At 38.5% G+C, this 25,095-nt stretch overlaps 1 protein-coding gene across 1 annotated transcript in view; it reads left to right on the forward strand.

Moving 5' to 3' along the window:
- The first annotated feature begins 743 nt into the window (after positions 1–743).
- LOC116574949 overlaps positions 744–25,095 on the forward strand; it is a 76,272-nt gene continuing 51,920 nt past the window's right edge. Inside the window, exons 1-2 of the mRNA XM_032315999.1 lie at positions 744–1,142; positions 10,581–10,700. Of these exons, the coding sequence (XP_032171890.1) occupies positions 1,140–1,142; positions 10,581–10,700 (123 nt within the window). The 5' untranslated portion in view covers positions 744–1,139. The remainder of the gene's footprint in view (positions 1,143–10,580; positions 10,701–25,095) is intronic.

The following is a 25,095-nucleotide window of genomic DNA, read 5'->3' on the forward strand; positions in this document are numbered from 1 at the left end:
AACACAACAGAGTGCAGACCCTGTCCTCCAGGACCCTTCAATCCCAGGGGACAGTGACACAAAAAAAGAAACAACCCTCATTCAGTGTTATATTAGATATCTATTGCTGTGTTACAATTGACTCACAATATCCAGGCTCCAGTCTCTCATAATTTCAGTGGGTCAGAAATTTGGCAGCAGCGGAGGTGGGCGGTTCTGGCTTGGGCTCGCTCAGTAGACTGCAGGCAAGATGTTGGCCAGGGCTGCAGTTACGCGAGAGCTTCTTTGGAGTTTAAGAATGTGCTTCCATGGGAGTGCCCGGGTGGCTCAGTGGGTTAAGCCTCTGCCTTCGGCTCAGGTCATGATCCCAGGGTCCTGGGATCGAACCCCGTGTCAGGCTCTCTGCTCAGCGGGGGGCCTGCTTCCCTTCCTCTCTCTCTGCCTGCCTCTCTGCCTACTTGTCATCTCTGTCTATCAAATGGATAAATAAGATTTTTAAAAAAATTTGCTTCCACAATGGCACTCTTGCATAGCTCTTGGCTGGAGGCCTCAGTTCCTTGTCATGAGGCCTCTTCATAGAGGCCAAAGAGGTGCTGGAGTGACTTCATAACATGGCAACCAGAGTCCCCAGAGAGAGAATCCAAGAGAGACCAAGGAAGAAAACACAATGTCTTTTTATGACCTAGTCTGGGTAATGACACACAATAATCTCTACTAAGTTCTATCCTCTAGAAGCCAGTCACTAAACATAGCCCACATTCAAGGGGAAGGCGGTTCTGGCTTGGGCTCGCTCAGTAGACTTCACATCGAAAAGAAAGAAGCATCAAAGAATGATGGACATCTTTTCAAACCACCATCCCGCTGCAGTGAGATAAGCTATGGCAGAAGCACATTGCATCCTTAAACCAGGCTCGGAGAATCCTAAGTGTGGAAGCAGGAAAGCTGAGACAGGGTGTGGTGGTGGACAGGAGTTCAAATAGCACCCCAGGCAGAAGGAAGAACCAGAGAACTATCCCTTCAAATAAGAAAGTGCTGGGTGTTAGGAAAACCCAAGTGCAGCCTCCCACTAAATCTATGAAGTTAACAATTGTCGGGAAGCCCTTCACTTCCTATACCACCAAGGAAGGGAAAATGCTGTCACTTATGTCGATGAACCACTAATGGTAAGACACATTTTTATTTCAGGGGTATAAAGTTATGAAATGAAATAAAAGTGCATTTTAGAACCAGTGAGACTGTGATTTTGATATTGTTAAGGCTTGGAAGAGGTAGGAGAGTATGAAATTTGAAGCTGGAAAGTTGACGGGGACCAGAAGATGATGGGTCCAGGAAACCTGTAAGTTCAGCCTTTAAGCTATCATCAGTGGGAAGTCTTAGAGGTTTCAGACTGAATAATGGATAGTTAGATCATCATATCTGTAGTTTAGAAAGATCATTGTGATTGCAATGCACAGAGTGAACTGAAGGAAGGCCAGGAGACCAGGTAGTCGTTGTTTGTAGCAAAAATGCAGAGCAGATGAGATGGAAACTTGAGCAGCAGTTGGTGGCAGTGGATGGATTGCACAGATGAAAGAATCCACCAGAGTTTGTGATTAATTGGATGCGGGGGTGGGAGAAAGGAGAGAAGGCTCTATACCATTAAAACATTGCACCACCATAAATTTTACCCAGCGACAACATGTAGAGTTTTAATACCTTTCTGATTGTTATTAATTACCATTATTGGCATCATTATTCTTATCACTTCATATTTTATTATCTCGTTGGGACTGGCTGAATTCATGTTATTTAGAGAGACAGTATGATATAGTGAAAGCGCAGGGACTGGGGAGACAAAACAGATCGTTATGTAATGCAATGCTGGCTTCATCTTGTTGCAGCAAGTGAATTTGGGCAAGATATCTGACCTCTCCAAGTTGGTTTCCTCACACTGCATGTGAGGATGCAATGTCTCTCCTGCTGCTGGTGGTTGTGTGAAACAGAGAACGTTTGCATTAAGTGTCTGACCTAGTGCTTCATTGTCTTCCATGCAGTGGGTGCTCAATTAATGGTCGCTATTATTAGAACATTCATACAGCATTTAATTTGACAAGCCAAATGACCATTTGGTTGGTTATTTTTCACAGCAATTTTATGAAATAATGGAGGAGGTAATGAAAAGGGATGAAGTCATTAAAGAAGGCGGAGGAGGGTAGAAGGATTCACATTGTTACTTCTGCCTTCATCCGCCAAGGGCATTACCCAGTAATGACCATCTATGTGACAGTTCAAGAGTCTCTATGTACAGGATATCCTGCCCACAGGGAAGGGATAATTCTGCACGTTCTTCACAATTAAACAGGATGTTAATGGATATTTCATGAATTTTTAAATGTGATTTTCATTGTCAAGGAAGTTAAAGAAATGCTGGGCTTTGTTAAACCAGTTTCTTTTCTGCAGAATTCACCAAAGCTTTAAATATTCTCAAGTCTGCTGTAAATCTCCAAGAAGGGAGATACGATGCAGCATCTTCCAAACTTATTTGATGATGGAACTCTTTTGAGACTAGTTTTCCACAGAATACAAGTTTGGGGAATTTTGCAGCAGACTGTATTTTCTTGAATATCTGCATCTTGAATGTATTCTGTCTTTACCCTACTTTAGAAATAGCCACCATATCTGAAAGACTGGTAAAAAAAATTTTTTTATGACTCAGGAAAAAAAAGAATCTTAAAAACAGCCTAATATCAGGACCTTCTTATTCTTTGACATTGGTTGTCAGGAAAAATTAAAAAGAAGAAACAATAAATGTCATGGGAAATACAGAAAAATTAAGCATTCCTATTTTATTTTGATGTGCATATAGAATGAGATAAGTGAGTCCTTTGGATAACAAGATTATACACCCACGTAAGGTATAAAGAAGCTTTCCCTTTATATATTTCAAGCTTGTGGAGGCTATGAAGATACCAAAACAATGAATAATTATCTATAAAAATATGCATTTATCCATGCTCCTTATCTGTTGATTTGGGAGATATCAGATAGATATATAAGTTTCTATATACTTAGGTGTCACTGTTAATTACAGCAGTATTGATATAACACTGGAATATCACAGAAATAAGGGTAAATTGAACAATGGTACCCAGGAAAAAATAAAAGAACCAAAGTACATCAGTGGTTGGGCATTAAATTTCATTTTCTAGTAGCACTGGTGTTAACATCAAATCTACTGTCTGTGGTTGAGTAAGACTTGAAGAGTCTGGTCTAGTTAGTATACCAACTCATTTCTCATCCCATAATACTTTGAAGGTAGTTTAACTTTCTTCCTCCATCAACATCAATAACAAGACTGAATGGCCTGATGCCCAGCATTTTAGTGTATGGTTTTCTAGGTTGGTCTGTACCTTTAGTAGACTATCAGGCATCATATTTTTTATTTGGATATCTCAGCATATAGTCAGGATATTTTCCACTGACTCCTAAACATGCTTTATGGAATTGATCTTCTGAGACAGCATGCTTTCCTCAAAACAGAGTTCTAATGAAAACCTCATTGCTCCAAAATCATGTTGTTGAGATTACAAGTTATCTACATATTTCTAGAAAGATAATGTCTCTGTGGAGCCCTCTCACCTTTGTTTTTTTAATGCATGAAGCAAGTCTTTGTGTTGATTTTCAGAAGTATATGTCTTGTACATTAGATTCTATCCAACAGGCTCTCCCTGTGCAGTGATCCCTTGTATCATTGCTACAAATTGTCAGTGCCCCAGCGAAATGAAGATATTGATTTCGCCATAACTCCTTTCACCACCTCCATAGGAGGCTCTTTCTTCAGATACAGAAAATGCATTAAAACCCCATGCTGTCACAAGGTAGATTAATGCCCTGTGTCACAGCTCTCCTTGGAAACTGCATCAAACACCAAGCATTAGAACTGGATTAGGAGCCACTGAGACCTTTGAACATCCCAAGATTGCCCTTCTCTTCTGTCCCATGTGAACAAAGTCTCCATTTGCAAATTGAGTCATGAAAATGAAAATGCCTGGGGACAGGAATGCACAGATGCCCTGTGTAGGTCTGTACACACAAAGCAGAGTGGACCATCATGTGGATTGTAAACCAGGCAGCATAATCAAACTGGGTAAGAAAAGGCAGAAAACCAAGGAACGTCATTCACCTGAAAATGCTTTTGAAATACAACATAAAAAAGAGACCTAAGGAAATAAATGATTTATCTGAGTGACCCATCAAAGGTCCCATTCTCCTAAAACTTCATCCAATACTTGCTTCCTGATCTCAGCCTTCTGGAATAATAGCATTTGCTGCTTCCGATTCACCCCCTCACTACTTCCTTATTAGCCCTTGGAACTGATCCTCACCTGATACACCTCTTAGTTGAGTTAATTACTTGCTTTTGTATTTTCATTTCTAATTTAACATGACCCTAATTTCTTCCCAGAACCCTTAAAGCGGACTTGTCATGGCTTCCACTATATAAACCATTTTTCTCTTCTCATAACAAAGAGCTTCTCCTTTTGGAGAGAAGGACGGTACTATTAGGGGGAATGTAATTCTGGCCCCTATGAGCACCTGAAACAGTAGATGAAAAACTGTTGTTTCCATTTTCTGTTAATGACCTTCATGAAGGCCCTAGGGGTTCAGCAGTCCACAGACAGGAATCAAAGAAAGTTTATAAGGTCACTACATGTAGCCTTGCAGGCTGTTTAATGTACAACAGGAGCCAGGTATTTGTGCTGCAGTTTGATTGGTGTCCATTGTAGCTAATCAGTTCATTATTGAAACCATCCTAGATAGCAGTTCTACTCACACCCAGACACATGATAAGACCCAGGAGAGGCTGGGTATTGCAGGAGATGACTCCAAGTCTACTTCAGGTGAATTTGAACATTTTTCAGGCATTCCAGTAGGCATTTGTTAACTGATAATAAGAAGTCACTGACCTTCCATAGTATTCACTCATCATTCCAATGTGAAACACATATTACTGACCTATAAATTCTTTCCTTCTCATCTAAGACATTGGACAAAATTAAATCATACTCTGACATCTATTTCAGGAGCATGTGGAGGTCCCAATCTGGGACATGTTGGCATCCAGCATTATGTTGGACAGCTTCTCAGACTGAACTAGAAGACCAGCCCCTAAGACCAGAACTTCCATTGCATCCTATAGAAATGAGATTTCAAACCTTGACATTTATCTCCAAAAGTAAATAATTCAGATAGTGGGGAAAATAGATATACTCTATTATGGCCAAGAATGAACAATATGAGGAAGATTCTGTCACCAAAAGGGCATATCTGGGAAGGACAATAGCAGCCAGTGTAAACCAGGTAGGCCATATCTTATCTTTTTCTTCTACAATGTTTTTGGTCACATACCTGAAGATTGGTTCTCAAAATTGTGGATGAAGATTGCAGGTTCTATGACTTGATGTCTATATTCTGGTGTTTTCAAAGAATTTCATGAGTCAAGTTCTGGTGAACTTGATACTTTAGGGTTATCTACCACTCACAAGAAAATAATCATTTGTTAATTTATTCTCCATTGATCATTCTATGAAAATGCAACTCTTGGTACAAAAGAGGCCCTTTCTAGTGCCATCTGGATGGGAAGACACTTCTCTTTATATTTTTCTGTTGGTAGGTGCTGGCTACACAGATACTTCTATTATCAGTGAGAGCAGTGAGGGCATTCACAAAACCAGTCAAGATCACCAAGATTTAAAAAAAAAAAGGGGGGGGCATCTGGGTGGCTCAGTTGGTTAAGCATCTGCCTTCGGCTCAGGTCATGATCCCAGGGTCCTGGGATCAAGCCCCATATCAGGCTTTCCACTCAGCAGAGAGCCCACCTCTCCCTCTCCTTCTGCCTGCTTCTCTGTCTGCTTATACACTTTCACTCTCTCTCTCTCCCCGCCCTCTGTCAAATAAATAAATAAAATATATATATAAAAAAATCCTCTCCCAAGATAACAGGAGAGATTATTTGCAGTGCCTTTGTGAGAAATAAGAACCCCTATAAAAAGCCCCAATCTATTTATTCTTTTACCTTGCCCCACCATTGTCCCTAAAAGAATGTCTGAACTGATTTTATCACAACTTGCCACTATCTTAGGGCTGTGGTCATCTTGGCTCATGGGCCTCCTCACAGCAGCCAATACGATCAAAAAATATTTAAGAAATTTTCAGACATGTTGGAATTCTCCAAACTGGATCATCTTGGACTAGAGACCCTATTTCTGAAGGACTTCCTCTGACCAGCAATTAAAATACCTGTAACCTCTGCACACACACAGTCCCAATCTGAGTGCCAGCAGAAAAAATGGATGGATCTCCAATATGTCCACCGAGCTACACCTCCTACCACAAGGACAATTGTCATACCTGTCTTTGCTCCACCCTTTCTTCTCCCTGACTTGACCTTAGCAATACAATCCACACATCAAATTCATCTCTTAATGTGTCTATTAATCTCTATGATGCTAACTGTGAACTGCCAGCAGTTCTGAATGGCAGAATATAAGTACAGGGGGAGAAGCGGTTAGAGATGAACTTGGACGTGAGAAGAATCACATTGTGACAGGCTTGCTGTGCCATTCAGATGGGTTTAGACTTTATCCCACAGGCAAAAGGGAACCTTCAGTATCTTTCCAAGAAAGATACACACTTACTCACAGTTTCTCCAATGAGAAACACACCCCCTCTGGTTCTCTCAGTGAGATCTGGATTCAAGAGCTCCTAATGGTCAAATTATGAATTACAAATAGCTCAATGGTAAGTTATTTTAAGTCTTTAAGTGTGACAGGAACAGGGATTTTTTCTCATTTATGGATATATTTGGTTTAGAGTGGAGCTTTATTTTTGGCAACTGCAACACTTCATGACAACTTTCAATGTATACCTAAAATGTGAGTAAACAGAATTGAAGCTTGATTAAAATGAGGGATGGAATACAAAAGTTAAATAAAGAGCATAAATGGTGAAAAAAACAAATTGGATTTCTAAACTTACTTCTACTTTGATCATCAAAGGTGTTATATATTACATTTTGATAGCTCAGAGAGTGACTGAAGTGGTAAATTTATAGAGTATCATTTCATTTAAATGAACAGCAGGATGTATTTGCAGAAACAGATTAATGTTTCTTGGAAATTTATTAACACCTGCTTGTTTCTCTACGCTCTTGTAGCTAGTGGATTTTCTATCATATGTAAATCCCATTCTTACTTTTTAAAATAAAAGGCAATGAAAGTGAAAGATCTGTTTTGCACATTATAGCTAGTGACGAATGCAGTCAGATGTGTTTGATGCCCACTGTTAGGAAGGGTGTTGAGATGCTTTGGAAAGCCTGAGGGGAGAACCCAAGAGAGCACCACAAAAAAGGATCGGCTGTTCCTCCCTCTTGCTCTTAAGGTGATACGTTGTCTGTGAGAGGAAAGAATTCTCCCTTTGAGTTTGGAACTTCTGCAGCTGACCAGGGAGGATTTTAAAATCAATGTGATGAGTGTGGGAAGGAGTTTTCTGTCCCAAGCACTTAAATGACCCCAGAATCCCCCTGGGACTACAGAAGAGACTCTGCTGGACCCAGATACCCATCCTGCCCCTACTTTGGACTTTCAAGTTCTTGCCACCAGATATACATTTGGGACACAGCCCTGCTCTGACTCGCAGACTGATGGATGATTTTTGACCACCCTCACGATCTTTAGTTTGGTGTTTCACAGCAAAATATTTAGGAGTTCTTTATTCTCAAATCAGGGTCAGAACGTGGCTTGTGGTTTGTTGTTTTTGTTTTTTGTTTTTTTTGGTTTTTTTTTTGATGCTTTCTCACATCTTTAACATCAAAGGTAGAATGCAGAATTTATTTTCTACATTTTATATTATTCCTGAATTTAACGGCCCTGGGATCTTTTCTTTCCCTCTTGAAGTGAAATTAAACAAAGAATTTCAAATGAGAGGCTCTTTCTAAGATTTGGGTCTTGGGAAAATGACTGTTTAATTTAAGGTGCATTTTATACACATTTATGGGGGTATTTTGGATGTGGAGGTGGTTGACCTAAACCTTAACACATCATACCTGTGGCACATGGTATGATGGCCACATAAAGGCAAGCGAAAAAGGTGGAACTCTTTAGAGTTACCACAATCTTCTTTCATTTTGGGTTTGGATATAGAAAGAAAAATTTATATTTAGAACAACTAATACTTTGAATTGGATCAAAATGTAAGTAGAACCTGAGAGCCCCAGCTGGTTGTTCAGACCAGGCATCAGAGCTTGCAGCCAAAAGGAATCCTACCAGGACCAGTGCCAGGTAAACAGACAGGAGCCAGGTAGCAAAGGCGGGTCAAACAGGAATACAGCATCAGAATTAAAGGATAAACCTGATGCCCTGCCCTGTGTAATCCAGATCTTTGTGACTCCAAAGCCAACTCCATGCCTTTTCCTTAACCACCTTGAAGCTACATATCTACAAGAAATTAAAATCAGATCTCTTTCCTCCTGTTACTTTTGCTTCCTGTTCTAGTTACCAAAAAATACAATTGTAGGCCCCTAGTTGGCTCAGTCAGTAGAGCATGTGACTTTTGATCTCAGAAGTCATGAGTTCAAGCCCCATATTGGGCATAGAACTTACTTGAAAAAAATACAATTCCAGTTGCCACATTGTTACCTGGATGAATAAACTGTGGGTGTAAATAAATGAGAAATGCCTTAGCTAATAACATAAGCTGGTGGTTTGCAGTTTTGACCTTTCTCAGCATTGCTGGAAGCACTGGGAACTCAGTGAATCTGAAAAAGCGTCCCCCGCCCCCGGCCCCATGAAAGCATTCTTCTGTGAGTGATCACACAGCAGTGGTCAGGACCCTCCTGAAGACCTTCCTTGAAATATGACAGCTGCCGTCATGGCCTATAATTGCCCCGTATCAAATCCACAACTTCACCATCCTTCCTTTCTGCTGAATTCAGGTCCAAACACTGAATCCAAAAACTTCTGAATGATGTTTTGTCAGGCAGTTGATTCGAAAGCTTGTGTTCATTTTAAGGTCAAATGAAATGGTTTTAAAGAAATACCAGAATTTAAGGTAAAGCTTGCTTTTCATATATGACCATCAGCCCCAGACAGTTATAAATACCTATGATGAGCAGGCATTGTGCCAGGTTTTAGAGAGACTGTGATATAGAAGACATGGTTTGAACCCACAAAGTAATGTAATGAGGGAGGAGAAATCTCCACAAACAAATAAATCACAAGAAATAATAATAACAACATAAATGCTAACTCTAATGACTGTGTCATGGGCCAGCCAGAATCCTCTTCAGATAGGATGGACACCTTTCTCCAGGTAGCAGGAACGTCACCTTTGTTAAATAAAACACAGTCCCCTAAGGACATGCCTACTTCTGGGGGCAGTCTGTATCCAGTGACTGATGGATTTATACAGGGTATCAAATCTGGCCCCTGGGCCCAAGTGAAGACTCATCTAAAGGGCCCCAGAACTCTCCACTTCTGCCACCATTGATTGACTCCTCCCTGGGCCAATTCTGCTTCTTCTTATTCCTTTCAAAGGTGTCGATTGGTCCCAAAAACATTCCTAATGAGCTTCTTAAATGATAATCTCCAACTCAGAGTGTGCAACAGAAACTGATATCGAAAAGATACACATTTATCTGTTCAGATGCCTGAAAAATCTTTTCCCTCATAAACACTCAATGTCAACTATTACAACTGTATGCTATATCATTTCTCCTGTGAGGTGCTATTTCCTAATTTAATAGACAACAATTCTAAGACAGATAACACTTCAAAAGTGTCAGTCAGGAAGATACCTGGTTTATTTTGATGCATAAATTAATTTAATTAATTAAATGCTATTTCATTAATTGACATTATATTAACATTAATTGACATTATATGTATATTGCATGTATAATACAATGATAATACAATGCAAACAAATATATTAGTCAATCTAATCAGTAATTTCTTGATTTCCCACCACAAATATGTTTAATATTTGACCAAGGAGCATAAGCAACAGAGAAGGAATGAACTTTTTTCCAAGAAACTTACGCTTTAGAGCCATGATACATGTAACTAATGAATTGCTAAATACAATAAAGAGAACATATAAGTAAAGAATTCAGGTCTTCCTGGAGGAGATTGGATAAGAGTAAATTTTAGAAAGATAGGTACAATTCAGACAGGAAGGAAAAAAAAGAAATTAGCTAGAGTTTTTGGGTGAGCTACAAATACAGTATTTATGGGTAAAAGGAGAAACCTATCCTAGTTTTGGACTCATTCTTGAAAATAAAATTATGGTTTTTGTTTTAGAGTGGTGAGGACCCTCACTCTCTGAAAGTATGTTTATAAAGATATGTCTGAGATCTGATGCACTGTCTATTCTCTACTGTCCTCATTTCTTTTCTTTGCTGCCCATACTCATGTGGGTCTGGTTGCTGCTTTTGACATCGCTTATCTCATGATGGTGTATGAAGATTAGCTCTACTTCTAGATCATTAAAATGGGTTCCTTTTTTTAATTTTTGGTTTTGTTGTTGTTCTTAACTTCCAGTTATTGTCTCTGCTTCATTTCTAGCTATTTCAAGAAGAAGATGTTGAATTCTGTAGCCATACACATAATGGAAATTCTACAAAAGACATATCAAAGGAAAAAATTTCAGGATTTATGAATGAAAGGGGAGAAAGAAATATAAAGGTGAGAAGGAAAGAAGCCATACAGAGTTAGTATTAACTAAGAGCAAAAACTATTCTGTTCACATTTTATTAACTAATTCATTTTTTAATTTTCTTTGAAACAATAAACAGGCAATTTCTCTCATTTATTCTTTTTGTTTGTAAATCCATGTTAATGAGATTAATATTTTGCCTAAAAAGAAGCTGAAGACATAAGTAATTATAAAAACTATACACAGATAGGAGCGTTTGTCCTCACTGTATCCCACTATTTTTCAGATTTTAATTTATGAAAATGTCCTTATCATATAAAATGAAAACATTATCTTTAAAAAAATATTTACTATCTGTAGCTTCCCAAAAATGTGTAAGCTTCCCAGAATGATCAACTGGATGACCTTAACTTTTCATTCCTTCTGTATTTTATACTATCCCATTAATTATTTTTTTAAGTCCCATTAAGTCTTTGAAATGCTTCCTGATGAATAAATGGGTGTCCTCAGATGTCCAAGCCTATGGCAAAAAGTATTCACTGTGTTCAATGCACATACTTGATGCTGGGCATAGGTAAAGGTTACTCTTGTAGATTTGTGTAACCTCCTAGACAATTTCAAAGCCCATTTTTCTTCAGAGCCTTTGCTGAAGCCTCCCTTCACTGCCAATTCAAAGAATCATCCTTGTGAATATTAAATACAGGGTAAATATTTCAGTAATCTATTGAATAATCTGAATACAAGTAGGCATCTTTATTCCTTGGTTTGGCCATAGTAATGAAAATATTTTCTTTATGACTGGTTATTTGGCTATTCTGTCTCATTATAATAATATAATTCATTTTTTAAATCAAAGCATCAATATAACTCATAATAGCACTTTTTCTTCAAAACTGCTTCTAAGTTCATGCATGAAGTCTTAAGGAGCCACTTAAAACCTAAAGATTATGTCATGATAATCACCAAGGAGACCACTGCCTGGGTTGTCATTTGAGGAAAGAAAACAGAAAGACTTATTTGGTTTGGAATATCATGATATAATAGAAAAAAATAATATTAATATGTGGTTGTTCACATTATCTTTTTCCTCCCTTAAGCTCTAAGAAGATCTCCATCTTTGCCAGATTGATTTCTAAGGCTTTACTGTGTAGAATTGGGGTAATGTATGAGAGGGAGAATAAAGAAGCCTGATCTGATTGATTCATACTGGAAAAGAGAGAGAGTTATTTATAGATAAGACCGTGAGACGGAGGGTGGAGGGAATGGTAACAAGACAAGCAATATCCAACATATGCTGCGCTTGAGGGAGAGTTTAGGAGAGTTTCAAGAATGAGAAGGAGAGTTATCTGGCTAGCTGCCATGATATGACTTCAAAAGATTCAGAAGATAATGTTGAAGAGATTAATTTTTTTTTTTTTTTGCTGTTTGTTATTAAGGAAATTTTCTGTTTTTTTTTTATACTGACTTTTATCTTACTGTTAAAATTCTTGGAGATATCAAAAATTATTTTTGAATGTGACAATAGATGTGCCAGTTTCATAGGAGTTCCATTTAGGCTGTTGCATTAGGGCTAATGGAGATATATCAAAGTAGAAATGTCTTAAAGACATTGAGAGATATATGACTTGAGTTTAGATCAAGGAAGGCTTGGAGAGATTTATAAATCATTAGTATGGTGGCTATGGCAGCTGACACCAGGGGAGGGAAAGAGTTCTTTGGGGAATGTAATGTAGGAGTGAAAAGGACAGGGGCCACAGACTAAAGAAACCTAGTTATCTAAACCAAGACTTGGTAGAGCATACAGATATTGACATTAGACTCTCAGGAATGAAAGGGTAAGTAAGATGTATTATAACTGGCTAGATAGAAATTTAAACAAAATGCGGTGAATAAGAGTGACTGAGAAATATAATCTTACCAGAATCATCTGAATTTTTTGGAGTTTGAGGCCAAAGAAAGAGAGATTACGATCAGGAAAGCAGAAAGAAACATAGGTAAGAACTACTGCCTCCAAAGAAGTGAGTGGTGCTGACAGAAAAGGGCCATCGGCTGTTTATTTTAATGGCGAAGCTCCTGCAGAATTTCTATCAGGCTTTGTGTGAAAGATCCCTAAGTGGCAAGTAATCAGGTTGGAAGCTATGTCAGGATTGGCAACATTAGAAGGACATCAGAAAGAAAGGTAGATCAAGGGCCTCTGAAAACCCCTTCTCTATAAAAACAATGGGAACATGAATAAAAATTGTCAAAAGCAATTTTTTAACAACTCTGGAAATTAATCTAAAACTTGCAAAAATTCAAGGAATGTATACTCAAGGATCTGGGGGAACAATGTGTCCTGATCAACTTAGGAATTCTCTGAGTTTCACTCTGGAAAAACCACCATTATTCAGGGTACAGAATAAATTAAACATTATAAGTCGGAAGAAATCAACTTTATTACAAATAATTTCATTTTAATGTTTCCTCCTCAGTTGTATTCTGAGGTTTCAGATGCATAAACAGAACAATCTTTGAAGACCTATTTAAACCTAACTATCGTTATGACTATTACAGTTCCAGAATGGCATTAGATATTGATATAATGTGATTTTTTTCCTTAAAATTTATAAAGTGCTTTATATCTTTATCAATTGCCATTACATACAGGGCCTCATAATCTCTGTGAAAGTTCTGTGAATAAGGTAACATGATTCCTATTTTACAGATGAGCAGATAATTTTCAAAGGGATATTGCCATTTGCCTAAGGTCAGCAAGAAAATGAATGGGAGAGGGAGTCATTCACACTTTCTTCTCCTTCTCCTCCTCTTTGTCCTCCTTGTTTAAATTATTTTTAGGGTAAAGTTTAAGAAGCATACAGCCATAACCATCACTGAAGTTAATAAATAAAACATTACCAGAGCCCCAGAAGCCCATTTAGTGTCATCTGAAAATTGTTATCCCTTCACTCCCTCCCAAAAGTAACAACTATCTTTAAAGCTTTGGCACTGCCTCCTTTACTTTCCAATTTACCACCCAAGCATTCATCTCTAAAGACTAGGACTATTTGTATTACATATAAGTAGAATCTGTATATGTGTGTGTGTATGTATGCATGCATATAAACAAATGTATAAACCTGCCTGCATGTGTGTATATACACATACACACACACATATAGTTAGAGTCTGACATTTTTCACTCAAACTATGTTTTATCCATCTTTAGGTATAGGTACACTCTGTACATTTTCCTCATTGTACACTATATGGTGGTAGGTATAGTATATGAAGGTATCACAATTTACATATCCATTCCATTATTGATGGATTATTGATGATAGTTTAATTGTTTGCAGCTCTCAGCTATTTCCAATAAAGCTGCTGTGAACATACCTGAATGTGTGTCACATTTCTATGATTTGGTAGAAAATGCCAACCCCTTTGTATATCTCTTTTTTGAATTGCCTATTCCAGCTGCTTGCCCATTTTTCCATTTGGTTGTCTTTTTCTTACTGATTTATAAAAGGTGTTTTTTGTTGTTGTTGTTGTAGTTTTTAATATTCTGGTTATTGGTTCTTGGTTATGTATGAGAAATACTTTATTCCATGATTTCCTTTTTACTCTTCTAATGGTGATAAACAGAAATTATTAGTTTTATTAATCTTTTCCTTTATGTGGGTGTGTTCCATGTACTATTTAAGAAGTACTGTTGTATCCTAAGACCATTAAGAAATTTTCTAAATTATCTCCCAGAAGTTTTATTTTTTAGTCTTTCACATTCAGATCTAAAGTCCACCTAGGATTTCTATTTTGTTACCTATTGTGTGAGGTCTGCATTCCAATAAATATCCAAATGTTTGAGGATATATTTAAAAGACTGCAGTGCTACCTTTTAAAACAAACCCAGGTGTCTTAGTTCAGAGATTAAATCAGACTTTTAAAATATTTTTGCCCAGTTTTTCAAGTAGTCCTTATTGGAAAGGTTGCTCTGAATTACCCAACCATCTATTACTAGAATCAGAATTCTGCCATCATTGGACTTTTTAATCTTTTTACATATGCCTTGTTTTAGATATAATGCCTGCCATTGTCGACCTTTCATGTGGTGAGAGAGATATGGCATATGTCCATTATGCAGTTACAGAACAGTATAAGACAATTAGTGATTAAATACAAGCATGAGTGGTATAGACATTAAATGCTTTGGAAATCAAGGAAAGTTAAAGCACTCTGTGATAGATTTACATAACAGAGAGGATGTATAGGACTTAGAAAAATACACAGAAGGGAAGGAGGCCATCTAAGTGAAGATGGCTAGTTGAATGTGAATATAAAGTTAAGTTCAATAAAAGAAATGAGCCTGGCTGGCTACTTAACTAGGAAAGATCTTAACAATCTAAGAGGATCATCCAGAGATTTTGTCCTGTTCAGGGGAGCAGATAAATATTATTTGGAGTCAAAAGCCCATATTAATGAAAATCTTAAAAGTTAAATTAAAGTTTGGGGCTCTATTTTGAGAATAATGGCAGGCTGTGCAAAGTTTTGAATCATTGATTGATAAGGTAATTACAAAGGTCTTCCTGAAAGGGATAGATGAATTTGAGATGAAAGAAATTAGAAAAGAAAAAGTGTGTGTGGTGGTGGGGGCGGGGAACGCCTGGGTGGCTCAGTGTATTAAGCCTCTGCCTCTGGCTCAGGTCATGATCTCAGGGTCCTGGGATCAAGCCTCTCATCAGGCTCTCTGCTCAGTGGGGAGCCTACTTCCCCCTCTATCTCTGCCTGCCTCTCTGCCAACTTGTGATCTCTCTTTCTCTGTCAAATAAATAAATAAAATATTTTTAAAAAGAAGAAGAAAAATGAGCAGGAGTCACTTTCTTTGTCACATGCTAGAGCCCTAGGCCTAGAAGGAGACCATGCCTAATGTGATAGCAAGAAACAATGTCAGATAAATAAAAATACATGTCCACAGAAAAACTTATAGATGAATCTTCATAGAGGCACCATACTTAATAGCCAAAAAGTAGAAACAAACCAAATTTCTATCACCTGATAAATGGTTAAACAGAATATGATATATCCATATAATGGAATGTTATACCTTATCCTCTCTCTTTCTTTTCCTCTCCAGGGAAGAATAAGAACATCCCCAAAGTGTGATATTCCCCAACAATTTGAGAAAACGTTTTGACCTAGAACTAATTTTACAGATAAAGAAATGTGTGATTCACTGTGCCCAAATCATCATAAAGGAATTCATCTCATTTACATTTCATGAAAAAGGAATAAGAATATACAAATTAAAAACAGAGGACTATAATTGAAGACTTCAAAATGCTTACAAAATTCAAATGGGCTTAAATAACAAAGGAAATTATAGATTCAGATAAGGTTTGGAGCTTCAGACACAGCCTTATCAAGGAGCTCAGATGATGTCAAGATTCAGTCTCTTCCTGTGTCTCTTGACTTTGTGACTCTGTGCCCCTTGTTCTCTGTGTTAACTTCATTCTTAGTCAGGCTCTCTGTACATATCATTCTCCAACAGTTCTAGGTTTGCTTCCTGAATAATCTCAATGGAAGAGAAGATCTCTTCCTCCCCCCCCAGTAGTTCCAGTAAAAGGGCCAAGAAGTGTTCTTATTGACTTGGCATAACGATAGACCTAATTCCCAAATCAATCACTATGGCCATATTCCGATTGGCAGAGTGTGGTCACATGCCTGCCTCTGAAGCTGAGTGTAGGATCAGCCATACTTGACCAAATGCACTGAGAGTAGAAGAGTGTTAGAGTTGCCAGATTTAACAAATGAACATACAAGATGCCCAGTTAAATTTGAATTTCAGATAAACAATGAATATTGGGTTAATGTGTCTTTTGCAATATTTGGGATATGTTTATATTGACATGTTATTTGTTGTTTCTCTGAAATGTGTTGTTTCTCAGACTTAACTGAGAGTCCTGTATTTTAACTGGCAATCCTAAATAGGGTGCTTCTATCAAGGAAAATGGGAATGCTATTACAGAAGGGAGAATAGGTGCTCAGCAGTAAAAATTTAAATATCTGTGAAGAGCAGACTAGAGAAGAAACCAGTATCTCTTTGTCCTTCTGAGAGTACCCTCCAAGGTATTAAGAAACATCTTCAGTATAGTCAAGGGATAAACTAATGTCATGCTGACAATATGCCAAATTTGATATCCTAATATTTAAAGCATTTGGGAAGAACATGACTTACTCCAAAATTTCCCAAAGACATTCACTCACCTACAAAGTCACTTTCTTCTTCTCTGAATGTTAAAATAAAGGGTTTTGTTTTCATAAATCTGAATGTTCTGGGAGCTTTCAGTGGAAAAAAAAAAAGTATATCAATCACAAATTGCCCATTTAACTAAAGAAATAATTAACTGATGTACAAAGAATCAAGTAAATATAAGTAAGTGTCACCGTCCAAAGCCCCCTCAAGCACAAGTGAGAGGACAATTTGATCATTATGCTCCCTTGACTCCAGATCTCACCCCTGATCTACAAAACTTAAAATTTCATTTAGGCCATTTGCATAATCCAGTCTACAAAATTAAATTGCAAGTCCACATCAAGAGTGGAAAAATACAGATTTCCGAGTTTTACGACTATAGTACACTTACATAAGGTGTTCCATAACAAAGGCTTTTTGCAGAGGGACAAAATATGCCAAGTGAAATAAACTAAAATAAGTGCCCATATGTGTGCATATATAAAAATTCATATAGAGAAATATTTATTCTTATTTCCTATAGGAATAGAAATATGATTTTACTGGGAGGTAATTTTACAGATGACAAATCTTCCATTTAGCTGATTCGAAAAGAAAAAAGGATTTAACCAAGCGTCAGACCCTCACCTGAGCCACCCCTGAACCTTCCCCCAGCATCTGCCTGCACCTATTCAAAGTGTGCCTTCCAGGAATCAATAGGAATGGCTAAGAGGAGTGAGGCAGATGGACCCCTCCCATACCAAGGCATCTATTTCCCATCCCTAAAAGAGCGACAAGGCTATTTGTGGTTGCCAGTTGCCTGTATATCATCCTCTCCCTCTTCTCCTCTGTCTCTTCCTTCTCCCACCTGTGTTTGTGAACCAACCTTAAAATCCTTTTGCAAAAGCAAAGCGTAGCAGCTGGGGTTGTTTGTTTCACACACCTTCTGGCTAGTGCCACTCCACAAATGTCCAATTCGCACTTCCATCTTGCCAGTGTTCAGGGAATTTTCTGCTTCTCATTGCTTTATTTGTGGACATTTCTTTGCTATGTGTGGGTGTATGTGTTGGGGGGGGGTGGGCTTGATGGGGAGCAATGTGCTCTTTGGTTTCTGGGTTTAGCTATTATAATTTGTGATAGGACAACAACTTTCAGGGGTTCAGTGAAACGACACCAGCCTTTCTAACAAGAGAATAGACCGGTCCGTATTGGAAACAGTCGTTTGTTCCAAGGGAAACAACTAACATCTTATTTGCATCCATGCATAGCAACAATGCAATTAGGACAAACTTCTTAGAGAATTAGATTGAGATGGTAATTAAAGAATTGTGCAGTGCATTTTAATGTGATCATAGAGAAGTAAAATTATTTGGTATTGCTATATTCTCCCACTTTAGAATAAAATGCCCTGGGACCTTTAAATGAAATTCCCTCAAATTTCACTGGTACTGTGGAACTGATTAAAGCAGAAACTACTTGCTTAAGATTTCAGTAGCTCTGAAGCTCACTGTATTAAATTTCCCACAATGGAAATTCGTCTTCTAAGAGTGCTAGAATGCAAGATACACGGTGAGGTTTTTCCTGATGCATTGGAATTTTAGCTTAGGCCCCCAAAGCTGAAGAAATCAGGCAGAAGTGCTTTTATATTCTAAATAGAAGTAGCAGGCATCCCCACTAAATATTAAAAACTTATCAGAACTCAGGACCCATTATTCCCATCACCCACCTCCATTCCCAAAGGGAAGGAAAAGAGCCCTTGAGTTGGAGCATTTGGACCTAACAGCTTTGGCATTTCCCTTTTATTCAAGCCCAAAGAGAAAGGGTTAGGAGAACTGCCTTAGGAAGGTCTGCATAAGACAACACAGGATACCGTGCCTGGCTGGGCCCTGTAGTTGCCACCAGGAGCCAGGAGATAAATATTGGTGAGTGACTAGTGCCCCTGGAGGACAGAGACTGGTGTTTGTGTTCCACCTGGTGAGTTCACACACAAGGCCTGAAATTGCCAGAAGCTACACATGAGAAAGCAAGGGCTGCGGAAGGGAGAATCCCGCACTTCTGCCAGTTGGCTTGGTGCAGTGTGTCTGCTACATAGGCTCAAGCCCTCATGATTGGACTCTGCCCAAAAGAGAGGCCAGGAGAGATTAGCAGATGCCAGCAGTAAGAGGTTGAGACGTGGGGGTTTCCCAAAGTCAGCAGGAGAGTGCACCATTCACATCAGGGAACTCTATGACCAGGTCTCTATGTGTTTTAAGGGTATCGGGATTTTGTTTAAACAGGTATGGTAAAACACGCAGTCCCAGAAACGTTACAAGGAAAGAAGTGTATTAGACTCACAGATCCCTGGAGACAGGGAAGCGCGTCATACATGGGGACACACCAGGGTCAGTCAGAAGGCAGAGTGAGTGAGGGGGAAAATGTAGGCAAGGACCTTTGTAATGGTTACCATGGGAAAGAACATAGAGGTGAAGCAGGTTTAGGATGGACTAGTTTGAATAAGTTCAGCAGTCTGGGGGCATAGAGATTGTCCTTAGCTGACTGGTACCTGGTCTTGGAGCAATTAGAGCAGGACTGTAAAAGCAGGAGGGGGTGGGGTTATGGGCTCTGGATTGGTTAGTTTGGTGTGCTTCGGGGCAAGTTGTTTACTCAAGGAATTAGCTGACCCCTCCAAGGTCAGCAAAACCCCAAGTGTCAGAGCATCAAGATACAGAAAGTAAAAGACATGAGCACAGCCGTAGGCGCCCATGCCTGAGCTCCCAGAAAAAGCTAGTATTTTGATATCAGCATATTGGGAAGCTCGTTGGTGAGCCAGTGTTAGCCTGAAAACACTACAGTAGTGCCAGGGGCATAAACCTTTGTCCCTCTCCCCAGATGGAGGAAAAACAACCGGAATGACAGAAACATGGCCAACCATTCTCAAAGGATGTAGGGTTCTTCTGCTCCAGAAACTTCATTTGGAACGGTAATTTTCAAAATTACTGGGATTGTTTATTTTAAATGAGATGTGTTCTCACAAATTTCCAGCCTTTACATATTTATTTATTTGGAGTCATTCCAATTACCCAATTTCTTTCTTTCTTTTTTCTTTTCTTTCTTTTTTTTACTTTTCATTTTAGTTCTCTTTATCTGGGATGTAACATATCTCGCAAAAAAAATTTTTTTTTCCTTTAAGGAAAAATAAAATAAGATATAAACAGACAGGGAAGCAAATCATAAGATACTCTTCACTATAAGGAACAAACTGAGGCTTGCTGGAGGGGGGTAGGTGGGGAGTTGGGGTAATTAGGTGATGGGCATTAAGAAGGGCACTTGCTATAATGAGCACTGGGTGTTATAGGCAACTGATGAATCACTAAATTCTACCCTGAAACTAATAATACACTGCAGGTTAACTAAATTGAAGTTAAGGAGCGCCTGGGTGGCTCAGTTGTTAAGTATGTGCCTTTGGCTCAGGTCATGATCCCAGGGTCATGGGATTGAGCCCAGCATCAGGCTCTCTGTCAGCGGGAAGCCTGCTTCTCCCTCTCCAACTCCCCTTGCTTATGTTCCCTCTCTCGCTGTCTCTCTCTACTAAATAGGTCTTGGGCGCCTGGGTGGCTCAGAGGGTTAAGCCTCTGCCTTCGGCTCAGGTCATGATCTCAGGGTCCTGGAATCGAGTCCCACATCGGGCTCTCTGCTCAGCAGGGAGCCTGCTTCCTCCTCTCTCTCTCTCTGCCTGCCTCTCTACCTGCTTGTGATCTCTGTCTGTCAAATAAATAAATAAAATCTTTAAAAATAAATAAATAAATAAATAAATAAATAGGTCTTACGTATCTGAACATCCTTCTGTAGTCTTCACACACAAAATTTTCCCGGGTTTTAAATTTGAATCAGAACTCTCAATATTGGGGTTTTGTTTTTGTTTTTGTTTTTTAGTGGTATTTGGTTCTAGAGAAATGAAATGCTGGAGATTATTCCTATTGTTTATTATTTCTTACATGATCTGCTTTTCTAACTTGATTCATGTAGAGCTTTTTATATATATATACCTTTTAATTAAAAAGAAGTTCCTTCCTCATCTATGTCTTAAAGTGAGTTAACCTTTATTGATTGATATTGGCCTGGTACATGATGGCACGTTTAGACCAGCTGCCTTAGATAGCTTTTGTCAGGCAAATATCTTCTATTTAAACTTTGTTTTCTTACTTTTATTTCATTTTCTCTGGTTTTTAGTAGGAAAACTTCTGGTATTATTAAATTGTCTCTCTTTCTGTTTTCTATATTCACCACTGTAATTTTTTAGTCTTCATGTGTTAGGAATATGTTCAGGTGTGAATCACAGAAAACTTAGCAAACTGTGGACGGAGCAAGCAGGGTGGTTTGTTTTATATAACAAAAGGGCTGGAGTGAGGCAGGACATGGCTAGTGCAATGGTTAAATAAAATAGCTCAGGGCATTAGGCTCATTCTCTTTGTTCCTCCAGCCTTAGCGTGTGGGCTTGTTGCCTCTTCGTTTTAATGTGGTTGCTGCAACTACAGTCATAACTGCATTCTGAAGAGGAAACAGGGAGGCAAGAACAAAAAGGCAAAGGAGGCTTTCTCCCAGTGACTTTCTGTCTTTTTATTTGAAATGGATATAGTCCAGGACTCTCTCTTTGCCTATTGGCCAGGTGTGGTCATATGACATGTCCAGCTGGTAGGCGCTGGGAAAGGGTGTGGATGGGGTTCAGCCAATCACCAGGAGTGCGGGCCCCAAGTGTCTTCATGCTCTCTCTCTTCGTCCTGGCAGAGGCTTTCACATTGGTCCTTTATGTAGCTAAGTCAGTTTTCCAGAACTAATTCTATTATTTTGTGTTCCCAATGCAGATTTTAATTCTGTGATTTTTCTTTTTGGTTTCTGTGATTTCTTTAATTTTAATTTTATTACTGTAATTTTTTTGGCATGACAAACCTCTGCTTTTTTTTATTTCATTCTGTATGTGAACCTAACTTTTACAACCTTATTCTGCTCTCTCTTTATGATGTTTTGTTGTTATTTTTCTATGCAGGCCATGATTTTGCCTCTCTTATTGAAAATAAGAAGTCCATTTTTTTTTATTTCCTGTACTAAGCCATTTGCAGTTGTGTGATTTCCTGAGTCTCTCATACAATACTCTATTTTTCTTATATCAAAGAATTTTCCCCCCAAAGGCTCCATGTTATTGACTTGTATTTTTTTTTAATATACTGTTGGTTGAGGATGAATCTACATATATAAAACTCACATATTTCTCTTATTTGCCTTTCCCCTTGCACCAAATGTCCACTTCAGTGTTTGTAGATTCCTAGTCCCAATCTCAAATTCCATGTTATGGTGGAATTGATGAATTAGTGATTGATTTCCCCATCCCCCAATCCAATTTCCACCTCCATTAGCATTTATCTGTTGGTCTAAGGTAGGAATATCTACACGTCTGCTCCTCAGTTTTCAAATAGGAGAATTTATGTTCAGTATGATTGCAGCAATGCCTGCCACATGGTCAGATCTCAAAATATGCGATGTCACCATCACCATCGTCATTATTAGAGGAAAGACTCATGTTAATCATCATCTCATACACAAATGTCACATCCCACACTGAGATAAACCATTCCATGAGAGCATAGAACAACAGAGAACAAAGGAACTAGACCAGAGGAAGAAAGTGGTTATGGCCGCAGTTGTATCACAGAAGGCCTACCTGAGGAAGCAATGCTTCAGCAGAGCTGAGCAAGATGATGTATCAATCAGGAATATTTGGTTTGTCATCAGGTTTCCAGCAAAGAGCCTTCAATAAAAAGGCAGTGATTGATTCAAGGAATTGAGAAGTCCAGGCCAGATCAGGCTTCAGGCAGGTAATCCATCTCTCCATTATCTGACTTTGCTGTTCTCTGGGTTGATTAATTCTCCAAAATCTCCAGAATTCTCAGGAAGATAAAAAGCAGCTCTGTAGGAACTTACCACCCAGTATGCTACCTTAACACTTCACATAGAGGGAACAGCCCCTGTAGAACACAGAGAACAGGGTCCAGTCTTCGTTTTCCTCCCTGCTCTGTGTGCTTTGTTTGCTTTCAGTACCTCCCACATAGTATCTGTTAAGAGTTGTGATCTTTGAATGTTTGTAGAAAAGGAAGTACCAAATCTGGCCATATCTGAACACCCCTGAGCAAGTACAGTGTTTTGCAATTTGTGTATATCCTATGTATCCAAGGCAGGGTCAGACAGTGAGGAGATGCCCATCCTTTCATGGTATGTCTTCAGCTGTATGGTTTTATTTTTAAAGAGTAAAATGTTCATGGCACATGGATGCTGTTTATCAAATCAGCTCAAAACAGTTTTTAAAAAAGTGAAAGGAAACTAATTAATTCTATAACTAAAGAAATTCCTCTCAGATTGTAATAAATTGCTGGCTTCAGTTTCTTGGTGTTATGAGGTTTCCATCTTTTTTGTGCCATCATGAATTTTTAAATTGAGAGCCATGGGAAATGTTTTTTGGGGATGAATAAAATAGCCTGATACTATTTTATCCCTGATGATTTTACAAATGTACTGGTCAACTCTTGGTGACCAACTGGAGTGGGTTTGTTGTTGGAGTAGAGTGCTGGTTGCTTCAGAAATAGATAGCATAATGCTGGGCCCACTACTATTTGGCATGAGTTCATAGAAGGAGAGTTAATCCTTAGATCAACAGAGTAGATTTAGGCTTTCAATGCCCCTCTCACCCTAAAATTCTGTATCTCCATTACTCTATATTTAAGAGAATTAGTAAAAACAACAGCCAGTGAATTCTGCCTGTGGATAAACTGCTTGACCTGCCTTGTACATGACATGTTCTCTCTAGTTTGCCACCACTTACTTGGTGAGAAGGGAGAAAGAAAGGATAATTCACAAATCAAAATAATATGTTAAAGTAGGTAAACAAGGAGGCCATTACACTGAAGTGGTTCTAATGTCTTGGCAGCCTATATAAGCAGACCAAAACCCAAGCCAGAGTTAATTTCTGTAAATGCACCGATAGCCAAAAAAGAACTACATTTAAGAGCAACCAACTTCAAATGGCCAATTAGGCTTTCCCAAATAAGGCAGCAACCTCTTAAGCTATAGCCAATCAGATAACTTTCCTCCCTTTGCTTCCGCCTCTCCCGCATACAGCCTTTTCCCTAGCTTCTGGGCGCTGAATCCTCTTCACGGCTTTTGGTTTGGCACTGCCCAATTCCAATCCACCTTTGCTCAAATAAACTTTTGAAGAAAAAAAAAAAATTTCAGTGTGCCTCAGTTTACCTCTTGACAGTTACAAGTGAAATTATTGTGCAAAGAATACAAAGCAGACTCTGTAAACTTTTTGCAGGTCACAGCAATTACCAGGTTTTTTATGAAGGATTCCACCAAAGCAGGTCCATTTAAAACAGACAACTTATCAGAAGGTAGATGGTGTGGAGTCTTTCAAGTCCAAGCAACTTCTTAACAGGGGGCATCAAAGGCCCAATGTCTATGATGCGCTTTGTGGCATAGGGAATCTAGTCATCTGACGGTAACAGAGGGACTCGGGGTATATAGCAACGGTGAATGAGGTTGGAGACACTGGTTTCAAAGGTCAGATCTACATTAGGATCAATATGAAATTACATTGCAAACTGTAAATCTCCCTATATAATATGATATTATTGTGCACAACTATTCCACCTGATTAATGAAAGAAACTGGGCTTGCTTATTTATTTATTTATTTATGTGTTTGTTTGTTTATTATTTGGGCTCTTTTAATTCTCTCAGGGTAGAAGAAAGAAACAGTGATAATCTACAGTCTTTGTTTTTGTTTATAAATTATATAAAAGTACATTTGTAATGCAAACTAAGGAGGCACAATAACATTTACTATGAATACCTATCATGTGTCAGGCACTGGCCAAAAGAATATACATAAGAGCTCATTTGGCAGTCACCAAAAAAATGTCCGGCAGAATCATTTTACCTATTTTATAAGGGAGAGACTTAAAAGCACTGACTACATCATTAATTTGCATCAATAACATAGTAAACAGCAAAAATGACGGGAAGAGGTATTGTCTGCCTGACAAGCAGAAAAATGAAATATGAGCGTTAGAAGAAAACAAAGAGGAAACTGAGAACCAGCATGGCTTGGAGTATTATTCTGATTAGAAACTCAGCAATCTAGAACCCAGAGGATTTATTTCTAATTTTTAAGTTACTGATTATTTTTTGGTG

This window comes from Mustela erminea, chromosome 16, assembly GCF_009829155.1.
Source record: "Mustela erminea isolate mMusErm1 chromosome 16, mMusErm1.Pri, whole genome shotgun sequence".
Taxonomy (NCBI): Eukaryota; Metazoa; Chordata; class Mammalia; order Carnivora; family Mustelidae; genus Mustela; species Mustela erminea.